Source organism: Oncorhynchus nerka, linkage group LG5 (genome assembly GCF_034236695.1).
Source record: "Oncorhynchus nerka isolate Pitt River linkage group LG5, Oner_Uvic_2.0, whole genome shotgun sequence".
In the NCBI taxonomy this organism is placed as follows: domain Eukaryota; kingdom Metazoa; phylum Chordata; class Actinopteri; order Salmoniformes; family Salmonidae; genus Oncorhynchus; species Oncorhynchus nerka.
In genome coordinates this window covers 53,359,391-53,385,367 of record NC_088400.1, presented here as the reverse complement: position 1 = coordinate 53,385,367, position 25,977 = coordinate 53,359,391, and the positions used below count along the sequence as shown (strand labels likewise).

General features: G+C 44.3%; 2 protein-coding genes across 3 annotated transcripts in view; one reads left to right on the top strand and one right to left on the bottom strand.

Annotated features, from left to right (window-relative positions):
- Window positions 1-14,898, top strand: part of LOC115129626 (alpha-1,6-mannosylglycoprotein 6-beta-N-acetylglucosaminyltransferase A-like) — a 103,902-nt gene extending 89,004 nt beyond the window's left edge. For both annotated transcript variants that reach the window (XM_029660199.2, XM_029660200.2), the window contains 6 exons: window positions 3,410-3,559; window positions 7,648-7,794; window positions 8,290-8,406; window positions 9,528-9,602; window positions 10,780-10,937; window positions 11,627-14,898. In XM_029660199.2, the coding sequence (XP_029516059.1) occupies window positions 3,410-3,559; window positions 7,648-7,794; window positions 8,290-8,406; window positions 9,528-9,602; window positions 10,780-10,937; window positions 11,627-11,825 (846 nt within the window). In that variant the 3' untranslated portion in view covers window positions 11,826-14,898. The remainder of the gene's footprint in view (window positions 1-3,409; window positions 3,560-7,647; window positions 7,795-8,289; window positions 8,407-9,527; window positions 9,603-10,779; window positions 10,938-11,626) is intronic.
- A 3,159-nt stretch (window positions 14,899-18,057) lies between these two features.
- LOC115129960 (transmembrane protein 163a-like) overlaps window positions 18,058-25,977 on the bottom strand; it is a 38,929-nt gene continuing 31,009 nt past the window's right edge. The window contains exons 7-8 of the mRNA XM_029660751.2: window positions 25,325-25,466; window positions 18,058-23,079 (exon numbers count right to left, since the gene is read on the bottom strand). Coding sequence (XP_029516611.1) covers window positions 23,019-23,079; window positions 25,325-25,466 — 203 coding nt within the window. The 3' untranslated portion in view covers window positions 18,058-23,018. The remainder of the gene's footprint in view (window positions 23,080-25,324; window positions 25,467-25,977) is intronic.

Sequence of the window (25,977 nt, the reverse complement as noted above, 5' to 3'; positions counted from 1 at the left end):
CTGCGGTAACTTGTGGGATTCACTGTTGTAATCATATATCATCATCACCATTTCCATACTTTTGCCATTCTAGTGTGTGTATGTACATATGCACGTGTGTGTGTGTGTACACAATCCACTCCTTCCTACTCTCCACTCTTCTACCGTAACCTTCCTCTAACCCTCAACCCAAGCCCCAGCTCTCTGGGGTACACATATTAGAGAGTAGACATTTCACCATCTAATTACAGGTAGCCACCTCCACCCTGCCCCTCTCTAAGTCTGAGAACCAAATGGCAACCTGTTCCCTTTATAGTGCACTACTGTTGACCAAGGCCTATTGGGCTTTGGTCAAAAGTAGTGCACTATATAGGGAATAGGGTGCCATTTGGGACTCATACTCTAAGGCTCCCATTACAACGGGCTGCCAGGAGGCATCTGATAGGGCATCCCTAGAGGCCGGGCGACTGGCCTGTGTAAGACACACTCAAAGGAGAGCCTGATGTACTGTAGTCACTCCACTGTTCTCCTTCCTGTTCCTAAAGCTAACAAAGGATGCTGTGTGCACTGGAGACATTCTGTATCAGCCTGCTTTGCACAGAAAGAATTAGCTTGTAGGCAGGTTGATATGTTTTTGGAATGTTTAGAATATGGATTTTCATAGAAGTTCGAATTTTGGGGGGAACGTTGTCTAAGTTATTGATTTGTATGGTAGTTAGACTGTTGTTCATAATATTGATTTGTGTTGGACTTAGAAGGTCAAAGGATGCTGGAGACATAGCTACTACTCTTTGCTAGAGGTCTTCACGGATCTACCTGACCCGATTACCCTTGATCCGACCTGGGATCCAGAATGTTGTAGTTAAACCTCAGATCCCTGTGTGTCCCCTTTCATCAAACCAAATATGTCAGAATATAATTTTGTGTCAAAACCGCATTTTCGCTTCATGAAAACGAGCCACTGCGGGAAAAACAGGCTACTGTTGTGGGAGAGGAGAAGGACGCAGCGGAAAATAGTGATTAGCCTTATAGGGAAAGGGTTGAATGCCTTCAACTAAAATGTGTCTTCCGCATTTAACCCAACCCCTCTGAATCAAGGGTGCGGGGTGCTACCTTAATCGGCATCCACGTCTGCGGCACCCGGGGAACAGTGGGTTAACTGCCTTGCTCAGGGGCAGAATGTCAGATTTTTACCTTGTCAGCTCGGGCATTCGAGCAAGCAACCTTTCGGTTACTGGCCCAACACTCTAACCACTAGGCTACCTGCCGCCCCACAGGCTATATAGAGTGAGTTTGTTTTTTGCTGATGTGAAGCTGAATGAAAGTGAGTACAGGGAGTAAAAACCTCATTTATGCACATTATGGATACAGAGGAAAAAGGGGTTACCCATATTTTTAAGACCTGAGCGATAAACATTTAAAAAATGTGGGCTCTCCTATTTAGTTGGCTATTTTGTTATTTTCTTTTCTTTAAGTTTGCTAACTAATATTAATTGACTCGTGTGATAAGCTTTTTGTCAGCGTACCCTAGCTTCAGCGCTTTCGCTCAAAATAGGTTAGACTATAATGCAGAGTTACCGACACATTCTTTCTGATAGTCTTTAATAAAGAAACATTTTGACCAAGTTAATCTGCTCATGTTGTGAGCGTGTGTGTGCTTGTTTGGTACACTGATAGCCTATGCCTATAGACAGAACATGTTGTAGCCTTATGTTGAAAGGCTGCCAATTTATTGATTGTGTAAGGCATGGTATAAGAAATATCAGGAGAACTTCTCTCTTCAATTATGAATCTTTAATTAACTCTCTGGACGGTAGGCCGACATGTTCTCTTAAATCGCAATTGTTGGAGAGGAAGTGGGAATGCAGGAGACTCCATCCTTCCGTAGCCTATTTGAATAGGCTTCCTGGTCAAACAGGCTATAAACCTGCCTTTAGTTTAAAATATTAAACTGTACACCACAAGTAAATTATATTAGAAGGGCCTACAACCAAAAATGCATGTTCACTGCCAGATAAGTCAAAAAAAGTTGCTGACTTGCAGGGCAAGATCTGGTCCACACGTATTCTAAACTGATTTTTTTGTTAAATGATCAGATCCTGTCGGGTTGGAAATGACTTGCTAATGTGTGGTGCCAGCGCAGTTTGCCACTACCTGAGCACACCTGGGGGCTGCTTGGAAGGATGTACGTGCGTGGGTGAGAGGAAAGCAGCTGTTCCAGTCTCTTGTTCCTTGCTTCAGTTTAAACGGCAGCCCTGCCACAGCCTACCATTAGGGGTTTCTCCAGGGAGGATGTCGCTATCGATGCTTGATCAAACTGGTTATCCCCTCCCGCTGTCGCCTGAATCCTATCCTTCACTATTGCATTTTTCTTTCTATGAGCAGTGCAGTGAAAAATATGCCTGATGAGTACTAGCCAATTTTATGGACTAGTTTAGGAATGTTCTGCATTCAAAGTATTTAGGTGTGACAGCTCAGGAAATTGTTGCAAACATTAGACCTACCTAAAGTGTTATAATCAAGACTTCTCAAATCGTATGAACAAATCTCTTATTTGATTTGATGTCTTTTTTTTTACTGTAAATCGCCACCAACCCAATGAATATCCATGATTACAGTTTTGATAAGGAGACGGAAATGAAGGCATGAGTCATCTTTCATCTCTCAGTGGATACTAGTTTCCGTCGTCATTCTCCCTGAAACTTATTTTTGCGTCCCCTTTTCCCTACTGCATAGTGCGCTACTTTTGACCAAAGTCCTAGTCACAAGGAGTGCACTTTATAGGGAATAGGATGCCATTTGGGGCGCAGAGCTCTGCTTATCTCCCTTTTGTTTGCGAGAAAGATCATGTTGATCCAACAGTACTCTCTCCGTTTGTTTTGCTCGAAAGTGTTTTGAGTCAGTTTACTCCAGCGAGGAGCCATCTCTTATCAGCAATGAGCTCCTTGCCTGACATAATTTCCTGTGTTAGTCTCAGCTATAATAGTCTAGTCATTTCCAATTGTTATAAGCTTGTACGAACCTTTATGATGTCTTATAGTAGGCCTCATAATAGGTTATGGCTGTTGTTTAATCCAAATCATTTTAAGGAGACGGTAATAAGACATATTATAAGTCTTATAATGCGTTATAACCTCATCATAATGCATTGCCTGTCAGCATTCAAGTTAAGTGTTACCAGACATTGTTTTCATGTTGTCTGTGTGTCATCCACTTTTAAGAGTACATTGCAGATTAGAGGCAGAGTTCCAGATACAATAACAATATAATACTTTGTTTCCTTTTAACCCTGTTTTGAGAATCTCAACATCAACGTAGAGCTCTATAATGAGGCCAGGTTATGTACTGTGTACAAAACACAGTGTGAACTACAACATGTACAGTAGTAGGGTCTCACTGACTGGTAACCACCACTTACTGTGTGTTTCAGAACAAGAAGACCTACCTTGACATCATCCACACCTACACGGAGGTGCATGCCACCGTGCACGGTACCAGCACTGTGCACTTGCCCAGCTACGTGAGAAACTACGGCATCCTGAGCGGCCGTGACCTGCAGTTCCTCCTCAGGGAGACCAAGGTGAGAGCAACACGCATGCACACAAACACACCGGGTGAGAGCTTGCAAACACACACACACACACACACACACACCAGAGTTGAAGAATCCTGCCCTAGAGAGAGGAACCACACTTGCCACACTAGGACTCGGGGGCATAGGTACCAAATCATTGCTAAGAATGATGTGATTGCTCATTAAAAAAAAGCCTTGGTTCCTGATAAGATAAGAAATACTTTATTTATCCCCGATGGAGAGTTGGTTTGTCAATCAACAGCATGTACACAACATCAACAATAAGTGTTCTAAGACGTTCATACAGACACTCTGTTGGGAGTGCGACACCCCCCGTGACTTCACTATGCATCGCAGTGAGTAGATGGTGTATGATGTCACTGCCATAATGACGTCGCTCAAAGTGTCAAGGCGAGTGTCAGGATCTCTCAGCACTTCATTAGTCATAGTGATCTCACCCAGAGTGCCTCAGCAGGGCCTCCATTCATGTCATGCCCAGGCCTGCCACTGCTCGTGACACAATGCAACTGCTCAAGGTTCACTTCTTCTGAAGCACCTCCAACCACACTGCCTGTTTTCTAGCCACACAACTTGTCCCAGGTCTGTTTGTGCTGTTATAGCCCAACGACGCTCTGAAGCTCCAACCACACTGCCTGTTTTCAAGCCACACAACTGGTCTGTTTGTTCTGTATAGCCCACTCATATGTTGGTGCACTCAAATAGATCTGGGGCCAGGCTATACCGGTCCTAAATAGTCTGAAAAGAGGCTGTGATTATGTGCAAGCCTGTCGCAAGAAACTGTGGTAAATCCGGAAATCAAACTATAGCAAGATTCAGGCTTAAAAAGAGAGTGATCAGAGATCTTTGGAAGGAGAGGGAGAGCGTGGAGGAGATCTTTGGAAGGACAGGGAGAGAGAGTGGAGGAGATCTTTGGAGGGAGAGAAAGAGAGGGGAGGAGATCTTTGGAAGGAGAGGGAGAGAGAGTGGAGGAGATCTTTGGAAGGAGAGGGAGAGAAAGAGAGGGGAGGAGATCTTCAAGTTCTTCTCATTAACCTGGTGTTTGGAAGCCCGGAGGGAGCGCTATGAATCACCATAAATCCAGACCTGTTTAGCAGCAGCATTGTGTTGTTGGGATAACAAGAAGAAGGAGGCAAGGTGTTTTCCAGCCACGCTTTCCTCCCTGCTCCACTTTATGAATAAAGCATTTACCTGCTAACAGATTGCCTGTGTTAATTGCTCCCACGAGATTTTTGGCAATACGACATGGAATACATAGATACAGTATAAAACAAGGAAGGGGTGGAAGGCACTGTATTGAGTTGGCAATGAACCAGCATTATACTGCCCTAGTATAATATTATATGGCATTGGTACTAAGACAAGCATTTAGCTACACTCACATTAACATATTCTAAACACGTGTATGTGACCAATAACATTTGATTTGATTTTAATGCTTTGGCTGTAGCTAATGGGGATTTTAATTAAATACTAATTCTCCTGAAACGTACACTAACTTGCGTTTACAACCGTATTGAAGACGAGGCCCATGTTGTTCCCGCTTTCATTGGATCTAAGGTCCTAATTATCTCTTTATGACTTGAGAGACAGAATTTTGTACCTAGAATGAAGTACAGTAGGCTACAGTTATTTTCCTCCCGCTCTACATGCAATTTGCGTCTTCCCTGTGTGGTATGAGGTTTAACCATGAGTTGTTTGCATAGCCAGCCTATCCCTCAGACCAGTCAAACGGGTTCATCTCATCTCCTCTGTCATGCTATGCCAAAGGGCCCTTCTATTGAAATAACAGTCCAAGATGAAGCATTGGTCTGGAGTAGGGTGACGTTGCCCCTACACTCTGATCTTGGGTCAGTTTAGCATTTTCCCCACTTATGGTTATGGTTAAGATTCAGGGAGGGTAAGCTGACCCTAGAACAAAATCAAATCAGAGTTTATTTGTCCAGTGCACAGCACAGTACAGTAACATGCTTGCAAGCATCTATTCTGTTATTAGGGGAAACTTCACTCCAGATCCATGCTATTGCAAAAGGGCCCTTCTGTGGAAATAACAGTCCAATGTGACACATTAGTCTGCAGTATTTAGTGCTGGATCACTGGCTTTTCTCTCCTAGGTCTCGGCCTTCTTTATACTGGCATATGACCACATTCTTCTTCTGAAGTTGTTCAAGTACTGTATTTCATTGAAGGTATTTACTACTTTTCCCTTTCACATCGCTAGCTACCTGTTTCTAAGTGATATCTGAAGCACTTACAACTAGCCTGGTTGCCTCTCAACTTCTCACCACCCCCAACCTCTCACCACCCCCTATTTAGATTCCTTCTCACAATTTCCATTTAGCATATGCTACGCTATGCTTTTGTATGCTGTGCAATTCTATGCTGTGCTATGCTACACTACACTGTCTGAGAGGAGTTTGCTCTATAAATAGCAGCTGTTTGTCAGGCCTGTGGGCTCACTGGGCTGCAGTCTTGCCTGGGAGGAAGCACCACCAGTCAGCCTCTGCTGCCACCTGTTGACAAAACTCTGAAAGCTGCAGTCAATCCTATCTACTGTTTGTCCCACTGCTGTTCAGTGTTTACATTGGGGTTCTCCAACTCCGGTTCTGGGGAGCTACTCTCCTGGGACTGCAGGCTTTTGCTCCAGCTCGTCACTAACACACCTGATTTTTAAATAATCATGATAAGGATTTCACTCTGGACCATGATTAGATTAATTAGATGTGTTACTGCAGGGCTGGAACAAAACCCTGCACACCCAGTAGCTCTTAAGGAGAGTAGTGCGGTACAGTGGCTGAGGAGAAGGATGATATGGGTATAGCCTGAAGAGAAAGGAATGGTATGGGAGAGTCCATGTACAGCAGTGTTGCCAACAGTGGGCCGAACTGAAGAGACCCTCTGTCTCCCCAGGCAGGGCCGGCACTGACCCGGTGGGATCTGGCCCTCGCCGACTCACAGACCAGCCATTGTGGCCGTCACCGGCCCTCCACTATAACAACCCCAGCTCCAATGGCTCTCTCTTTACTAATGGGGCCTCAGACAAACACATTATTGTGGCACGCTTCACGGGCTAGTCACCTCTGGTTCCAGCATGTTAGAAGTGCCTCTCAGATATTTGCTTTGGTCATCCAGCTCAATGGGTTTTCTATTATCCTCTGTGTGTGTGTGGAGTCTTTGTTGGGGTGATTGGCATGGCCTCTTCTCTCCAATGACAGGACCGTATTTGTGTGATGAGCGTTTTTTTTCACGAGAAGTGCGAGTAATACAAGTGCTGTAGCTGCTGTACTTGTATCAGTGCCGAGTAGTGTGTGAACGAGATGGCTTCAATGTTAAGTACATAAAACACACTTATTTACAGAGTCTGGCTATGCCAATATTCTGCTTTTTTAATACAGATCTTTATTGCTACAAGATATATATATATATATGTATTATTATTTATTTATATTTGAAAAAATAATCATATTCACCACTCACTAATTCAGTCATTAACATTTTATCCCTGGCATGCATGTGTTTTTTCCCCAAGTAAAAACAGGTCAGGGGTTTCAAACCCATGAGTCTCATATCCAGAGACCAACCCTAACAACACCCACACCCCTTACTTCCTCCTCTGGTCATTGTTTGTCTCTGTGTGCACGTTTTCATTCTACCATGTGTGTGAACTCCTCGTTAGCCCCTCCTTGGGCCGACACACACACAGACCACACAAAAGCAAGACAGGAGAAGCCCTCTTTTACGACCCAGTTTTATAGCAGAACACTTAGGGATGGTTAAAAAAACAATAAAAGCTGTCTGCTACTGGTGCAGAGCAAACAAACAGACATGGCTGTGGGAATTCCAGGAAGTAAGAGGTGTCTCCTCTTATTTCTCAGAAGAGGAAAATATTTCTCGCACTCACACCTGCAATAGTTTTTTTCATCCTGGCACTGATTCTGCTGATGGGGTCTTGCAATAAATGTGCTATGTAGTTGTTGTTTCCTACTTAACTTAGTTGAATGCATTGATTGTAAGTTGCTCTGGACAATAGCATCTGCTAAATGTCAATGTAAATGTAATGCTCTTTTTCTCCACAGCTGTTTGTCGGCCTGTCCTTCCCCTACGAAGGCCCCGCCCCCCTAGAGGCCATAGCCAATGGCTGTGCCTTCCTCAACCCCAAGTTCACCCCTCCCAAGAGCAGCAAGAACACAGACTTCTTCAAGGGCAAGCCCACCCTGAGAGAGGTGAGGCGCCACTCTGCCCAGGGACCCCAGTCAAAGCGCGCGTGTGTGTGAGGGAGAGAGACAACCTAGTCCTCTATTCCCTTCTGTACCTCTCCTTTCTTTTATTCATGACAGGTCCTCCGTAATAAGTCAGTCTGGTGTTTGTTGAAGGATAGGGTCTAGTTTGTTGAGCGTGTGTGCACGATAGTTCTTCTTCTGTGATGTGGCTCTCCTATTGAAGTGAACTACTGTGTCGTGTGTTTGATCCTGTTTTTAGCCTGCCAAGGGACTGTCTATTTATTAGCTGACTAGCTTATTCAGCCAATGTGACTTCAGTATTGTCTGAGGTCGATGATTGATAGTGCACAATCATCTCTGGATAAGAGCATCTGCCAAACCTGCTAAATGACTCAAATATAAACGTGAATAAATAATAAAACATAGCACTATATATATCTTGTCAAAAATATTTTTATATCAGTTGAAGAAATTCAATAAAAATGTGTTCTCATGCAGTTGACCTCCCAGCACCCATATGCTGAGGTGTATATTGGCCAGCCCCACGTGTGGACGGTGAACATCGACAACCCTGCGGAGGTGGAGAGAGCCATCCGCTCAATCCTCAGTCAGAAGGTACCCTTAAAACACACACACACACACACACACACAAGCATAATATATGTTTCCCTGCTCGCATTCTCTCCTTTCTATTCACAGTCTGAAATGAAAACTCTCCCAGTCTCATTTCCTAAAGCCTCAGATACACAAACGATTGTACCAGTCAGGGAAGCAGAGAGCATGATCACAAATTCCAAGGGGGCCCGAATAGAAGAGTAAGAGTAATTCACAGAGAATTGAGAATAGCAAAGTGAGAGCTTTTCTTTCTCTCTCCCCTCACTGGTCCCGTGCATATTTAAGTCCAGGGGCAAGCAGTCCTCGTGTCCCCAATGGCACCCTATTCCCTATATAGTGCACTCCTCTATGGGCTCTGATCAAAAGTAGTGCGCTATGTAAGGATTAGGGAATGCGGTGCCATTGGGAACACTGACCTCGTGTTATTCTGCAGGGGTGCCCGAACAATGGGTATGTTCATTAGAGAAGTCTCATGGTTTCTGTGTCTCATATGGTGTCCAGACCAACAGCCCTCAGCTTAATTTTCTCTCTGGATGGCACCCTGTTCCCTTTATAGGGCCATGGTTCTGGTCAAAAGTAGTGCATCATGTAGGGAATAGGGTGGCATTTACCATGCACCCTCTGTCTCCTCTCTCTACGGCAGAGAACGTAGAATGTTATTCCACCAATCACAAAGGTTTATTCACCAATTACAGAGTTTCACAGCACCTTATCTGAAGTTGTTTCGATGGAACAAGGATGCAGCTCAGTAGTTTGTCTCATTGAGTTTTGCTCTGTTTACTACAGAACGTAATGACTATAGTGTGTGGAGTTCTCGCTGATATCCTTGGCGCTACTTTAGGTAGTTGGTTGTGTATATATATTTCAGGAGTGTGTCCGTCTAGAAGGCCTCGGTCAGGGTTGCAGAGTTCTGACGCGCGTGCGCTCACATACTGTACACATACTTGCGCTCTCTCTCTCTTCATCCCTTTCTTTTCTCACTGACCCATTACAGTACCTGCCCCACTATAGGCACATCTGAAGCAGACACATGCATGTACTCTAAGCAAGCTGACTAACATTCTACAGCGTATAAGTGCTTATGTCCAACACTAGCCTGACTCTGTGTTTTCTATCCTCAGATCGAGCCCTACCTGCCCTATGAGTTCACCTGTGAGGGGATGCTGCAAAGAGTCAACGCTTTCATTGAGAATCAGGTACGACCTCGCTATAACTGTCCTCTCCATTCTCCGGTACAGCAGTCAGAGCCTTTGCACACAATTGTGCTGACCCCAACTGTCATTTTTTTTGGCACGCTTTCCAGTAAGTGCAGATCGGGAACAAGATCAGCATAGTTTTGTTACACACTGCTTCTTTCTATCATGGTTTAGGCAGGGAAAGGCTAGCTAACTATGCCTCTCTGATTTGCTTCGGCAGATTGGCGCCAAGGCCCATATTAACAAAGTAGTAAGGAGTGCTAGGATCAGTTTGATGTTTTACGTCGTCATAAATAAGAGGGGTGACCTGATCCTAGATCAGTATTCCTACTCCGAGACGCTTCTTGATTACAGGCCCAGATATGTTAACAGGCCAGCTTGGCTCCCTTTTAACGGCCTGAGCCTTACTTTCTTTCAATATTGTCCATTTCAGTATCTTAGTGTGAAAAGGGTATCAGAGCCTCTGAATTATTCTACAGTGCATTTTCACTGAAAAAAAAAGGACCGCCGTCCTGTTTCAGGTTAGAGCCCAACTGGCCTCTCCTCTATTTGTCATGCCCTTGCATATACTATTTCTGTCTTGTAGGGTATATCATCTTTCTATGAGGTTCTTATCTTGGTGTTGACTTTGTAGCTGCTGTTGACAGCATGCAGCTGCTTTTCTCTTCGACTGTGGACAGATTGGGTTCTGACTATCTTTTTTTTGCAGCGTTTTAGAGTTTGAGTCGTGACACACTTGGCTCTGTGCCCGTTGCTCTCTCGGTGTCTCCCTCCCTCTGCATCTGTCCTGCCGCACTTTGTGAGAACTGCTGATGTAAAAAGGGCTTTATAAAATACATTTGATTGAGCCTGTCTGAATGAAGAGACGTCCCTATGCGCACTTGTCATTTGCCAAAAGGGTCCTATGCCAGCCCTGGGGAAATGTCACTTTACACACTGTGAACAAACAAGCTGTCAATAGTGTGCCGTCTGTCCTATCGATGAATATGAGCTGTTGCCATTTTTTTATGAACTGTTCCACGTTTCATTCTTGTATTTTGACTATTCAATACTGAATGTGAAATTACTTTACTATAACTCTCCAGTGTTCTCTCTCCCTGCCTCTCTCGCTCTCTTTCCCTTCCCTTTCTCTCCCCCATTCTCCCTTTACTCCCTCCGTCTCTCCTTTTCTCGCTAGGATTTCTGCCATGGCCAGGTGATGTGGCCTCCCCTCAGTGCTCTGCAGGTGAAGCTGGCTGAGCCGGGGTGCTCCTGTAAGAAGGTGTGTCAGGAGGAGCAGCTCATCTGCGAGCCCTCCTTCTTCCAGCACCTCAACAAGGACAAGGACCTGGCCCGGTTAGTGTCTGCACATATAGTACACCTTAACATGCATTTTGCTTTCTACACAACAGGTGGCAGTATAGCATACATTTATATTCAATACCTGTCCGCTGCTGTGCTGAATTTTCATCACTAGAGGTCACACACAAGCTATTCCCTTTATAAAGTTTCAGAGAAAAAAATGAGACAGATCTGAGGGAAACATAATTTATTGCAGTTGTCAAATGCCAACTTAAGCCATTTCAAATTAAACTCAGTCGTCAGTGTCAGCAGCGAGTGGTTATTGAGACGTCAGGACTCAATGTAATGGCTGTATGTATCCAGACTGTATCACATCCGGACGTGATTGGGAGTCCCATAGGGTGGCGCACAATTGACCCAGTCGTTCGGGTTTGGCCGGGGTAGGCCGTTAATGTAAATAAGAATTTGTTCTTAACTGACTTGCCTAGTTAAATAAAGGTTCAATATAAAAATTAAAAATGGGGATCAAGTAAAGGAATTTTCTCTTTGAGCAGCAGTGCATCGTAGCAGACACAGTGATGCTCAATCTGTCTGTCCAGACTGATATCCCAGATGTTTAAGTACAGATACATTTTTACTTGTGTCTTTGTTCTGTGTATTGTGTCTTATGTACTCCCAGCAGCATAATTCATTTCCCTGTGTACAATAAAGTAGAACTTCATATTTACCATTTTCTGTCTCAGGTTCGGCATGGACTGCCAGACGGTGGAGTCGTCGGGCGACACGGTGGTGCCTGCGTACAGCGACGCACGTCACCACTGCGTCTTCCAGTCGGACCTGCTGCTGTTCAGCTGCGCCGGCGCCCACCCCTCCCTCAAACGCGTCTGCCCCTGCCGGGACTACATGAAGGGCCAGGTGGCGCTGTGCAAAGGCTGCCTATAGCCCCTGTCTGTCTGGGTGTGTGGAGAGGATCGAACTGGTGTGGATTGGACCCCGTACCCTTCCAGAGCGCTGCAGGGAAATGGGGGGCTGGGGACCTCTAGCTCTGACCACTCAGATGGCTTGACTCCTCCCCCTAGCTCCACACCTGCAGCCTAACTCCTCCCACAGCCAGTCCTCTGGAGGGATGAAGAGCCACCTGGGAACTAGACAACCATGAGACATTTGTATTATTTATGTCTGTTTTTATTCACCTGAACTTTGACCTTTTTAAGGCATTTTGATCAGCTTGTCAGACAGACACAGAATCGGCAGAAAACTGGAAATTCAAACGGTGGACAGAGAGAGGCCAGTGGGCTATATACATATTCTGGGAACTAGAAATGTCAATGAAACAGTTTCCAGTAAGGCACGGGGCAGGAGGAAAGGAGGGTACAGAAAAGAGACATTGAGCATCAGCCTGAATTACTTGAATCAATGAGTCGCTGTATATTTGAGGCGGAGCGCATGGCAACAGAGCTCCCTACTGCCCCTAGGCTGTATGGCAGTGGGTGGTACTCTCTCTCTCCAAGCTTGTAGTCGCAACGAGCTGGTGTGTCGCCACACTCAGTATGCTTTCCTTTCTGCCCCTGTCCCCTTTGAACTCTTTTAGCTATGTCGGTTTGCACTGGAGACCCATAAGGGGCCGTCCCAGGCGATAAGGCTCAATGTCCACACTAGCATACTACTTAGGATGAAACAATGCACAGGGCATGTATTCTGAATGCTATACTCCAATGGAAAGTTGCCCATAGATCCTGATCTATGGTCAGTTTTTATTTTCCCTTATTTATGGTTAAGGTCACGATTGGGGGGAGTGGAAGCTAATCCTAGATCTGTACCTAAGGGAAACTTCACCAAAAAGAATGCTAGTGTGAAGAAGAAGCCAAGCCAGTTTTACACTGTAACTGTACCGCTCCCCATAGTCGCGTCTAGACGGGAGTGGTCAGATGTAGATATGTTGATGTTCCAAATCACAAATCACTTTTAATCCTGAGGAATTGTCCCTCGTGGTCATTCCCAACGACAGCTCACATACACACAGTACACCCTAGCTCCTCTGTAGCCCTGCATGGTAGATTGACCCTCCTCATGTTCCCAATGTGCAGACTAGACACATTCACTGCCACACACGCCTGACTGACCAGTTGGGATGTGCTGGGGAGAAGGTGTGTGCAAAATAATTGCCAGTAGCCAATGAAAATCATAATTTTGAATTAATAAATTTCAATCAAATGTTTCAAGAAATTATCAGATCAGTCACATGCAATAGCTACTTGATGGGAGTCTGTGTGACATAGATTATATAGTGTGGTGCTGTAGTGGGAAAGGTCACCCAGGCAGATCAAACATCAGCTCAATCACCGGTATCACACATGCCCATTGCCTTGACCACAATAGATTTATCTGAAAAATATTCATTGATCAAGAATATTTGTATTCACTAGACCGAAAGATTATATACAGTACATCCATAGAAATAACAGCTCTTGACAGAGCAACACACACACCTGCAACTTTAGTTTACTTGTTTCCTTCATTTGGAGATCGTTTAGGATCCTAATTTGCCTGCCAAGTTTTTATTCTTTAAGCGACAATAAAAGTTTGAATTAGTAGTCCTTGTTGTGAATGGAAATAATGCACTACTTTAACAAAATATATTACTAATACTGTATATTCATATGGGTTTTAATTTGTTTTATTTATTTTGTATACAGATGTTTGCTGAATTGTTTCTTTTTATTTATAGAAAAGTTCTTTTTACAGAGGCTAATTGTATTTATCGAAAAATAATATAACGTGTACATTCAAGTGGATGGATGAGACGGGAGTTGTTTGTCCAATCTGACTCCACCCTCCAGCAACAGTGATGAGAGAGAATGAGGAATTAAAGATAATATCCAAATGCTTTGGAAACTTGGCAGCAAAAAAAACGTAGAAACTGGTCAAAAGTAATACACTATATAGGGAATAGGGTGTCATTTCCGACACACCGTGAGACCGTCCACAAAGACACTGATGAAATGTGTTGGACTGGACAGTAGTGACAGATGTCGCTCTCCTCTCATCACTGTGCTTTCGGGGTGATGATGACATTGGGACAAAAGCAGCGCACACTTTAGATTTTTTTATTGTAAATGCCAGCAAGAACCTCGTGACGTTTTTATTTTCAGATCTTAATGCAAACCATTTGCACATGTGTAAATATAGATACGTTGTCTTTTAGATGGTCACTTACATTTTAATGACTTGCTATTTTTCCCGTTCTGTCCAGATCAGTTTTTATTAAGTTAGTGTATACGATCTGCAGCCAAGCTACCGTTATAAAAAGTACATGACGTGCCTTGGTTATTACTAGACTCCGCTTATCGTACCTGCCCAATAGATCTACCGGACCTAGTGCCAGAGAATTGTTAGTCGAGTTCACATAGTTTGCTAGAAGGATAATGTTTCTTATAACATTAACTGTAAAGGTAAACAGTAATTGTATGTGTTGGACTTTGATGGTTAAAACAAATGTCTTAATGCTGTTGTGGACATGTTTACCGAAGGCTTGTAGTGGGGTCAAATACAGCATATGAAGCATCTGCTTTTTTTTGTGGCAGTGGCCTTGTTCTACTTGTATTAGAGTCAGACTTAGAGTATGTTGTCAACTATTTCTTTCCTTTCATTGGTTATTTATAAATGAGGGATCTTGAACCAGTATAAATAGCCTCTATAATCGTCTATTTGAAATTGGTTTGTCCTAAAATGATAGCTGAAAGGAAGATGTGTTATGGACATGAGAAGAGTTCTTTCAGTCTCTTTAACCCAACATCGAAATGTCTCCGTTGTCAAATCTGCATTTGCCTTCATACATATTCATTGATTTTTTCCCCCCCAATCTCAACCTTGTTTTAAGCAATCATGGAAAAGCTAAAGCAACGATTGTTCTGGGACTAAATTACGACTGTACAAAAAAAAAAAAAAATGTTTTCAGTTTGACGAATAAGTGGGATATAACTTTATTTTTCAATAAACCTTTTTCTGTGACAAATGGGTCTGTCATGTGTGTTCTATAGAAATGTACATTGTTTAACACGACAAGGATTAGTTACAATATTTACATTTGCACAAAACTACACACCTCATCTGTGTTAGCAAACACGAGTAGTCTGCCTTTCTGCTGTTTTACTGACAGTTGATTGTGTAAAGCCTAAGCAAATCTTAACTTGCTGCTATCAAAAACGGACCACTGAACCACATTGTGCAGAGTTTACAATCGTTTGGGGGTTAGATACAATCCGTAGCGCTGAAGTTCCACATTGTAGCCTGTGACATTTTAAAGGCAATCGTTGCTTTAGCTTTAGCCGTGTTAGCGGAGACTGCATTCACGGTAAACGCTGCTACATGTCGGCCCAATGGGAAATACCTTTACACTTCAAGTATACTATATATAGCTGAACTTCGTCGATAAGCAATGAATCCAACCCTAAGTTGTGTAGGAGCTCAAATTAACTATTTTGCAGTACCTTAAAAACATATTCCTAGGTCGTGTTCATTAAGTCATGCAAAGAAAAACGGTTGTTTCTTATTGGCCAATAAATGAGTACATACAGCATAGACCTCACATGCACCACGAATCATTTATGTGAATGCATTACAACTATGCTAGACAATCAAACAGCGTTTACAAGAGCAGTTCCCTGCAAGTAAACTTAAAGTTTCCAGAATTGTGTGGTCTGTTCAGGTATGCAATGTTATACAATATTAATATATGCATTTTGTAGAGCAGATATGATTTTCCATCTTGTAAAATAACACAACTCTATTCATTACATTTCTATCTGCAATGTTCTGAGCAGTTTACTTATCCATTGACCTGGGGGCACATTCTGTATAAGGCTTTGTTTCTGTGCAGTGAAAATGTGGCTTGGAAAGGATGACATTTCCATCTACTAATAAATTATATGCTTCCTTTGATACCTCACTGTCTTTGATTGGTGTCTGAGACCAGCGAGCCATGTAGCCCAAAGGCTGGGCAGATGGTGATATTGAATCATTTCACAGTCCGTATGCAGCCAGACACCCCACGAGAGGGGGCCCACGAGCGCTGAGGGACCATGTGCCTGACATCCTATCATCTCTTCCCTCTGCTCAAACCTTCTCCAACCTATCTCCTGATTCTGCCTCCTCAACCCTCCTTTCCTCCCTTTCTGCATCCTTTGACTCTCTATGTCCCCTATCCTCCAGGCCGGCTCGGTCCTCCCCTCCCGCTCCGTGGCTCAACGACTCATTGCGAGCTCACAGAACAGGGCTCCGGGCAGCCGAGCGGAAATGGAGGAAAACTCGCCTCCCTGCGGACCTGGCATCCTTTCACTCCCTCCTCTCTACATTTTCCTCCTCTGTCTCTGCTGCTAAAGCCACTTTCTACCACTCTAAATTCCAAGCATCTGCCTCTAACCCTAGGAAGCTCTTTGCCACCTTCTCCTCCCTCTTGAATCCTCCTCCCCCTCCCCCTCCTCCCTCTCTGCAGATGACTTCGTCAACCATTTTGAAAAGAAGGTCGACGACATCCGATCCTCGTTTGCTAAGTCAAACGACACCGCTGGTTCTGCTCACACTGCCCTACCCTGTGCTCTGACCTCTTTCTCCCTCTCTCTCCAGATGACATCTCGCGTCTTGTGACGGCCGGCCGCCCAACAACCTGCCCGCTTGACCCTATCCCCTCTCTTCTCCAGACCATCTCCGGTGACCTTCTCCCTTACCTCACCTCGCTCATCAACTCATCCCTGACCGCTGGCTACGTCCCTCCCGTCTTCAAGAGAGCGAGAGTTGCACCCCTTCTGAAAAAACCTACACTCGATCCCTCCGATGTCAACAACTACAGACCAGTATCCCTTCTTTCTTTTCTCTCCAAAACTCTTGAACGTGCCGTCCTTGGCCAGCTCTCCCGCTATCTCTCTCAGAATGACCTTCTTGATCCAAATCAGTCAGGTTTCAAGACTAGTCATTCAACTGAGACTGCTCTTCTCTGTATCACGGAGGCGCTCCGCACTGCTAAAGCTAACTCTCTCTCCTCTGCTCTCATCCTTCTAGACCTATCGGCTGCCTTCGATACTGTGAACCATCAGATCCTCCTCTCCACCCTCTCCGAGTTGGGCATCTCCGGCGCGGCCCACGCTTGGATTGCGTCCTACCTGACAGGTCGCTCCTACCAGGTGGCGTGGCGAGAATCCGTCTCCTCACCACGTGCTCTCACCACTGGTGTCCCCCAGGGCTCTGTTCTAGGCCCTCTCCTATTCTCGCTATACACCAAGTCACTTGGCTCTGTCATAACCTCACATGGTCTCTCCTATCATTGCTATGCAGACGACACACAATTAATCTTCTCCTTTCCCCCTTCTGACGACCAGGTGGCGAATCGCATCTCTGCATGTCTGGCAGACATATCAGTGTGGATGACGGATCATCACCTCAAGCTGAACCTCGGCAAGACGGAGCTGCTCTTCCTCCCGGGAAGGACTGCCCGTTCCATGATCTCGCCATCACGGTTGACAACTCCATTGTGTCCTCGTCCCAGAGCGCTAAGAACCTTGGCGTGATCCTGGACAACACCCTGTCGTTCTCAAATAACATCAAGGCGGTGGCCCGTTCCTGTAGGTTCATGCTCTACAACATCCGCAGAGTACGACCCTGCCTCACACAGGAAGCGGCGCAGGTCCTAATCCAGGCACTTGTCATCTCCCGTCTGGATTACTGCAACTCGCTGTTGGCTGGGCTCCCTGCCTGTGCCATTAAACCCCTACAACTCATCCAGAACGCCGCAGCCCGTCTGGTGTTCAACCTTCCCAAGTTCTCTCACGTCACCCCGCTCCTCCGCTCTCTCCACTGGCTTCCAGTTGAAGCTCGCATCCGCTACAAGACCATGGTGCTTGCCTACGGAGCTGTGAGGGGAACGGCACCTCAGTACCTCCAGGCTCTGATCAGGCCCTACACCCAAACAAGGGCACTGCGTTCATCCACCTCTGGCCTGCTCGCCTCCCTACCACTGAGGAAGTACAGTTCCCGCTCAGCCCAGTCAAAACTGTTCGCTGCTCTGGCCCCCCAATGGTGGAACAAACTCCCTCACGACGCCAGGACAGCGGAGTCAATCACCACCTTCCGGAGACACCTGAAACCCCACCTCTTTAAGGAATACCTAGGATAGGATAAAGTAATCCTTCTCACCCCCCCCCCCCTTTAAAAGACCTAGATGCACTATTGTAAAGTGGCTGTTCCACTGGATGTCATAAGGTGAAAGCACCAATTTGTAAGTCGCTCTGGATAAGAGCGTCTGCTAAATGACTTAAATGTAAATGTAAATGTGACATCGGACTATTTTTATGTAATACATCATTTTGACAGTAACCCTCCTAAAAGTCATTCAGAAACATTTTTTAATTTCCATATGTACTAGGAAGCTAAGTGTTTGTTTCTTGGGCTTTAGTAAATGTAACTGAAAAAGTGCCTCCCCACTGGGCACACACTGGTTGAATCAACATTGTTTCCACGTAATTTCAATGAAATTACATCAAATTAACATTAAATTGATGTGTGCCCAGTGGGTCAGACCTTGAAAAAAATAAAAATAATAATAATAATAACAACGTTACTGGGGTCCAGAGAAACTGCATATCCCCCATGGATCAGTTTGTACCTAAAACATTCTCTATTCAGGCTGAAAAGTTATCAATTTCCTCCTTAAATATAGTTAATGGTGAGAAAGTGGGGAAAAATAGGCATATCTTTATGAAACACAATTTTCCACAATCATGCTAGAGGCTAATTCTACGTCATGATGTTGCTCCCTGCATTCAGCCAGGGGTAAAACAGACTGCTGCAACCCGATTGGCTGAAAACGATACGCAACATTGGGGACAACCATTCCTAGGCATTTTTGTTGCCTTCTCACCATTAAATATAGTTGAGGAAATTGACAACATTACGACCTGAATGGAGAATGTTTTAGGTATGAAGTGGTCCACGAGTGACAAGCGTATTGCCACCTGCATACAATGCGTTTGGAAGGTAAGATTAAACGACTCAATATCGCCAATCTAATAGCCTTTGGGCAAAGAGCCATGGGGCTCCAAGGAGCTTGTCACGTTCCAGGCCGACTACATTGCAGACATGCATTGCATCAACCAATGGTTGTGTGTCACATCATCGGCTGCAGAGTTGAGTATCAGATTAATTTATCATAGGACATGGTAAACTAATATTAGGGTTTAGGGGTTGTGAGATCTGGAATGCTTCCGTAATATAGTCAGCCTGGAACGCAGCTTTAGTGTTGTGCTTGACGACAGGCAGAAAGTTAAGGGGTTGTGGTAATATCCATACTTTTTGACTGAAAACCGTCACAGAAAACAAAGGTTACAGGGTGCAACTCTTGCCCAATTACATTATCGAAGTAAACTCAAACATCCTAAATCCTGAACTTAGTACATCTAATGACACTTTCCTTTGTGAACACAAATTGACTCTTATCTTAAGCAACACAGAGCAACCGATTAACTAACAAATCTAGTTTTTGCTTAAATTGGCAATACCAATATAAACATATCAACTTATATTACATTATATACAATTATATACAATAATTCATTGCTCTGTACAAAAGGTCTTTGTAATAATTATAGTAAGGCCGGGATTCAATCCAGAGCATGAAATTAACATCAAATTAACGTTAAATTGATCTGTGCCCAGTGGGTCAAACTTTGAAAAATAAAATATATAATAATAGCAACCTTACTGGGGTCCAGAGAAACTGTGCAGCACAGTTGACATGAGACAACGCCCCCTTTAAAAAGGCAATTTCCCCGGTGTTCATGGAGATGGCATTCATGGCAGTGAAAATAAATTCAGTGTAAATTAACTTTGAAAAAGTGCATTGTCAGCTGTCCAGTGCACTGCTCTATAACAAGCCTCTCAGATTGAATCCTGGTCTAAAAAAGCCATTTGGAATGAGTGTAATGACCCGTCCCACCTGTAAACAAAAATCCCTTTCTATATGGACGAAAATGTATTTGTACTATAAATAACTAATGTCTTCTTGACAACTTTCATTGGTACAGTATTCAGAAAGACTGAATAGGTATACACATCTTGATTTCAATCGTCTTCCTTTAGGGTTCTAGTCAATCTGTAGCCTGAAGCATTACTGATTTAAAGGTCATTTCCTATTGAGCCGACATCTGCAGTGTTTACCATGAATGAAGTCTCCTCTAACCCGGGAACATTGCCTTCAATACATTTCTGCGATTCGAATTGAGTAGAGCCCTTAAGCACCCTCCTTGTTGCAGTATGTCAACATTTATATTCATGTAATTCATATAACAACAATTTATGTGGATTATTTTCATTTTGCAAACCACATATACACACACACACAAAAGTATGTGGACACCCCTTCAAAATTAGTGGATTCGGCTATTTCAGCCATACAGATTACTGACAGGTGTATAAAGTCGAGCACACAGCCATGCAATCTCCATAGAAAAATATTGGCAGTAGAACGGCCTTACTGAAGAGCTCAGTATCTTTCAACTTGGCACCGTCATAGGATGCCACCTTTCCAACAAGTCAGTTCGTCAAACTTCTGCCCTACTGGAGCTGTTATTGTGAAGGCTGTAAAGGCTGTTATTGTGAAGTGGAAACGTATAGGAGAAACAAGTGGTAGGCCACACAAGCTCACAGAACGGGACCGCCAAGTGTTGTCCTCGATTGCAACACTCACTCCAGAGTTCCAAACTGCCTTTGGAAGCAACATCAGCACAAGAACTGTTTGTCGGGAGCTTCAGGATATGGGCTTCCATGGCAGAACAGCCACACACAAGCCTATGATCACCATGTGCAATGCCAAGCGTCGGCTGCAGTGGTGTAAAGCTTGCTGCTATTGGACTCTGGAGCAGTGGAAACACGTTTTCTGGAGTAAGGAATGACGCATTACCATCTGGCAGTCCGACAGACGAATCTGGATTCGGCGGATGCCAGGAAAACGCTACCTGCCCCAATGCATAGTGTCAACTTTAAATTTTGGTGGAGGAGGAATAATGGTCTGGGGCTTTTTCATGGTTCGGGCTAGGCCCCTTAGTTCCAGTGAAGGGAAATGTTCAGCATACAATGACATTCTAGACGATTCTGTGCTTCCAACTTTGGCAACAGTTTGGGGAAGGCCCTTTCCTGTTTCATTATGACAATACCCCCGTGCACAAAGTGAGGTCCATACAGAAATATTTTGTCGAGAATAACTGGAATAACTTGACGGGCCTGCAGAGAGCCCTGACCTCAACCGTATCGAACACCTTTGAGATGAATTGGAACGCCAACTGCAAGCCAGGCATAATCGGCCAACATCAATGCCCGACCTCACTAATTCTCTTCTGGCTGAATATAAACAAGTTCCCGCAGCAATGTTCCAACGTCTAGTAGAAAGGCTTCCCAGAAGAGTGGGGGCTGAAAAGGGGGGGGGGGGGGCAACTCCATCTTAATGCCCATGATTTTGGAATGAGATGTTCGACGAGCAGGTGTCCACATACTTTTGGTCATGTGTGTATCCTACATCTACAATTACATCCAGCGTGGCAGATTGTGAAAGCTTAAAACGTAATTATAATGGTATATTTACTTGCCAGGAAGACCGCATTTGCCCCCTCAGATTTTTTAAAAGGAATTAAAGAAGAGGGAATGGCCTAAAAAGGAATGACTTGTTGTGTTCTAGCCAACAGATTTGGCTGTAGTGCACAGAAAGGCTTGTTTTAATTCCAGATTAGTAATCTCTGGCTAGAGTCTTTGGCTCCAGTCATGTTGTTTGTTGATGGTCTGCCACAAGCTTTTATTCAACACCCCTTAAGCAATAAAGCAAACACCGATTACATACATGAGCTGGCGACAGGGACATTTGTGCTTTCATATTCACTAATCAAATGATACAGGTTTTGTCCAGAATAGCACCCTATTCCCTAGTGTATTATTTTTGACCAGGGTCCATAGTGACTATGTAGGGAATAGGGTGCCATTTGGGACACAGGCCATAGATAAGTCTTCTGTCATGTTGCTATTGCACATACTGTACTATTGTCCTCCATACTACAGCCTGTCTACAATGGGCATCTCAGAAATCTATTTTCCCTGTTGATTTTTGGGGGGATAGAAAACATGTCCTACTGCTACTAATAGTAGCAACTAGTACCCTAAGTGATACTTTACCAACTACTATTTTTATTTTACCTTCATTTAACTAGGCAAGTCTGTTAAAGAACAAACTCTTATTTACAGTGACTACTTAGGAACAGTGGGTTAACGGCCTTGTTCAGGGGCAGAAAAACATTTTTACCTTGGGGATTCGATCGAGCAAGCTTTCGGTTACTGGCCCAATGCTCTAACCACTAGGCTACCTGCCACCCCTACTACATCATGACTACATAAAAGCAACACATCTACTTTGAACAGTGGTGTCAAACAGAAATAGGTGTATGTGCTAAATGCCACCCTAATTGATGCACCTTTTAATGGGCCATGGTCAAAAGTAGTGCAATAAAGGGAATAGGGTGGTCAAAAGTAGTACCCTATAAAGGGAATAGGGTGCCATTTGGGACACACACAGTGTTACTGATCAAAAGAAAGCGCCTATTAGAAACCATTGAAATCCCAAAAGGACTGAGATCCTACAATGCGTATCTGAATCAGCCATGTTGTCCAAGGGGAGATAGAGATATGAACGAACACCAGACTAATCAGTGGAGACGGTGCAGTGCCTTTGTAGAGGCAGTGACAATTCCCTGACAACTCAGCAGCGCACATTCTGTCCTTCCACCTCCCCCTGCTTCAGTAGAGGAGGAGCTATAGAGGGAAACCTCAGTCTTCTCTTTGACTTTGTAATGACTCATATGGACGGATCAGGTTCGGAGTCAGAGAGACCAGACTAAACGCCAGTGGGCTGGCACCTTGAGGTCTAAACCAATCAATAGGTTTGTCATGGTGACTGGAGAGATCTACCAGGAAGAATGGAGCTGAGCTGGATAGGGACTGGGCGCAGCTATACATACCCTAGAACAGACACTGGACGTACTTCTACCGTATATAACCTAGAACCCATCCCCCTCGGAGCCCGCACTGCCCTTCCGTGGTCTTCGGTCACTCAAAGCGCTCGTAGTTCCTTGTCTGTTGCACTCGAGGGACCATATCAACCAGCAGCCTGGGACAGGAAAGAGACATTCATATTAATGAAAATCGCTGACATTCACAGGTACACACACAATGAGAGCTACAACTCCATTTCATTGCCAATATTAAATTAGTGAAAACCGTTCTTTGTAGTGAAATTCTGAAATTAATCTAGTTCAGAATGTGTTGAGTAACTGAATCCATCACATCAGATCATTTTAGTACATTTGTACAACCACTGCAGCTGCTTTTGTTGATTAATTTGTTGATGCACTCTGTGGTGTCATCTTTGTATTTATTTCTCCCCCGAGTCTCCAATGGCGCCAACTGTGACCACATTTTTTTTTTGAGGAACTCCTCTTGGACACGGAGACCAATTTTTTTTGTTTTAAAGCTATTTTCCTGCAATTCTACAGATTTTGTCAAAGGACAGAAAAATGTAGGTTTTAAAGCTAATTCCATGGCTTTTGCCATTTGAGTGACTCAAACATAACAAAACATAACAAAATCAATGATGCCCCATGCTATGATATTTGGGAATTTTAGATGATTCTCCCTCACTGTCTGGCTTTTATTTTGGTGGTTGTTTTTACAGCCAGATCATCCCTGCCCAGAGAGCTCTATCCACCTGGGTGAAGAGGAACATCAAAAACATCATCGACTGGGCCATATTTAATCAACAGGGTGTTGTTCTGCTGGTTTGACTTCGCTGTTGAACTTTCAACTAGTTTCATTTTTCCTCAAGCTTTATCAGGAAAGACAAACAGCACTTATACTGTACATCAATAAATGGCCTTGTTTCTGGTCCTCCAAATGTCTTGTTTTAAAAATAATAATAAAAACATTTGTCTCCGATGGTTTGGTTGAGATGTGCTACCTGGGAAGACGCATGAAGAGCATGAAAGAGAGCGGCAGCAGCTTCTCTCCCCGACTGCACAGTCAGATGAGGGTCACCACCACTGGATCCATGCAAGGAAAGCTCTATTTCTCTGCCGCGCTGCGGTTCTACATTCATTGCTTCTGCGACAATTTTTCCCTCTACATACTTTGACATTCCTTTCTTTTCCTGACTGTCCAGAGAATAGTAAAAGTGAAGTAGGTAAAAATCTGTAAAATTACCCTTCTATTTTTCGAAGCGTGTTATTGACACTTCAGACAATTTGTTTTTATTTAGGAGCAGTTGATTTACTGTGTGAGGGAAACAATTAACTTTTTTACAGTTAACACCAAAAGTGTCTCCACTAATGTTTACAAGCGTATTGACCGTTTTGATCTGAATGTTGCTTTCAGCCCCACCTGGAAAACAATCTAAGTGAAACACTGGCCGTGTTCGTTTGCATCATTTCATTGATGCAAAACGTGGTGAAATCTCCAGCCACCGGGGCACCGGGCAATGTAAAACGTGGTGAAATCTCCAGCCACCGGGGCACCGGGCAATGTAAAACGTGGTGAAATCTCCAGCCACTGGGGCACCAGGCAATGTAAAACGTGGTGAAATCTCCAGCCACTGGGGCACCGGGCAATGTAAAACGTGGTGAAATCTCCAGCCACTGGGGCACCGGGCAATGTAAAACGTGGTGAAATCTCCAGCCACTGGGGCACCGGGCAATGTAAAACGTGGTGAAATCTCCAGCCACTGGGGCACCGGGCAATGTAAAACGTGGTGAAATCTCCAGCCACTGGGGCACCGAGCAATGTAAAACGTGGTGAAATCTCCAGCCACTGGGGCACCGGGCAATGTAAAACGTGGTGAAATCTCCAGCCACTAGGGCACCAGGCAATGTAAAACGTGGTGAAATCTCCAGCCACTAGGGCACCAGGCAATGTAAAACGTGCGCCTCCACTGGTATGTACAATGGAAGTTTCTACTCCAAGGGCCTTCTGAATGGTTACAATTTAAAATGACAACATTTCTGTTATTTAAATAAGTGTATTTCTCAGGGGACATAACGTGTGTGTAAAAGTGATTGAATATTATGTTTCTTCTAAATACAGATCTAGGATTAGCTTCCCCTCCCTGAATCCTAACCATTGCCGGACAAAATGACCCAAGATCAGTGTTTAGAGGCAGCTTCCCCCTACACCTGGGGTACTCAACTCTAACCCTACGAGGTCCAGAGACTGCTGGTTTTCTGTTCTGCCTGATAATTGCACACACCTGGTGTCCCAGGTCTAAATCAGTCCCTGATAAGAGGGGAACAATGACAAAATGAAGTGGAACTGGCTTTGAGGTCCAGAGTTGAGTTTGAGGGCCATACACAAATGTACCCACTTACTTGACCCCGTAGGCCAGGATGATGAGGCCTATCAGGACCCCTATGGACCCATCCAGGTACCACACTTTGGGATCGTGCTTGAACACCTTGGCACTGATTAGGATGGAGAAGCCCATGACCCCGCCCACCAGGGAGTTGAAACCTGTAGATCGGACAAGACAGGCAGTTTAGTCAACTGTATTATCCCACAGAGGGAAATAGAACTAGCTTGAACATTAACAACAACGAACACATGTACATATATTTCATGAAATTACATGTAGTCTGCCACAGAGTCTTAATCCGAAAGTCCATAAAACAGAATGAACAGAGACGGATTTTGAATCCTTTTCGATTGGGTCTCCTCATTTGATTCATAAGAGCCCACTCAACTGGCTCTCTCTGCACCTCAAAAACACACCGACTGACAAGGACCTCTGCCAGTCTTTTACATACTGTATGTGTGATAACCAGACTGGGCATGTCAATTACCTCTGTGAAGAATATCATCTATGGCGTTGTATTCCTAGGGGCAATCTGCAGTACTAACCACAACAACAAAGGGACACCCCGCCAGTGTTAAACAGCTAAGTGACAGGGCTGGAGAAATGTAACCACTCGAATTGGATGCAAGGACTGAACATCCATGAGATCAAAATTACACGGAGACTACA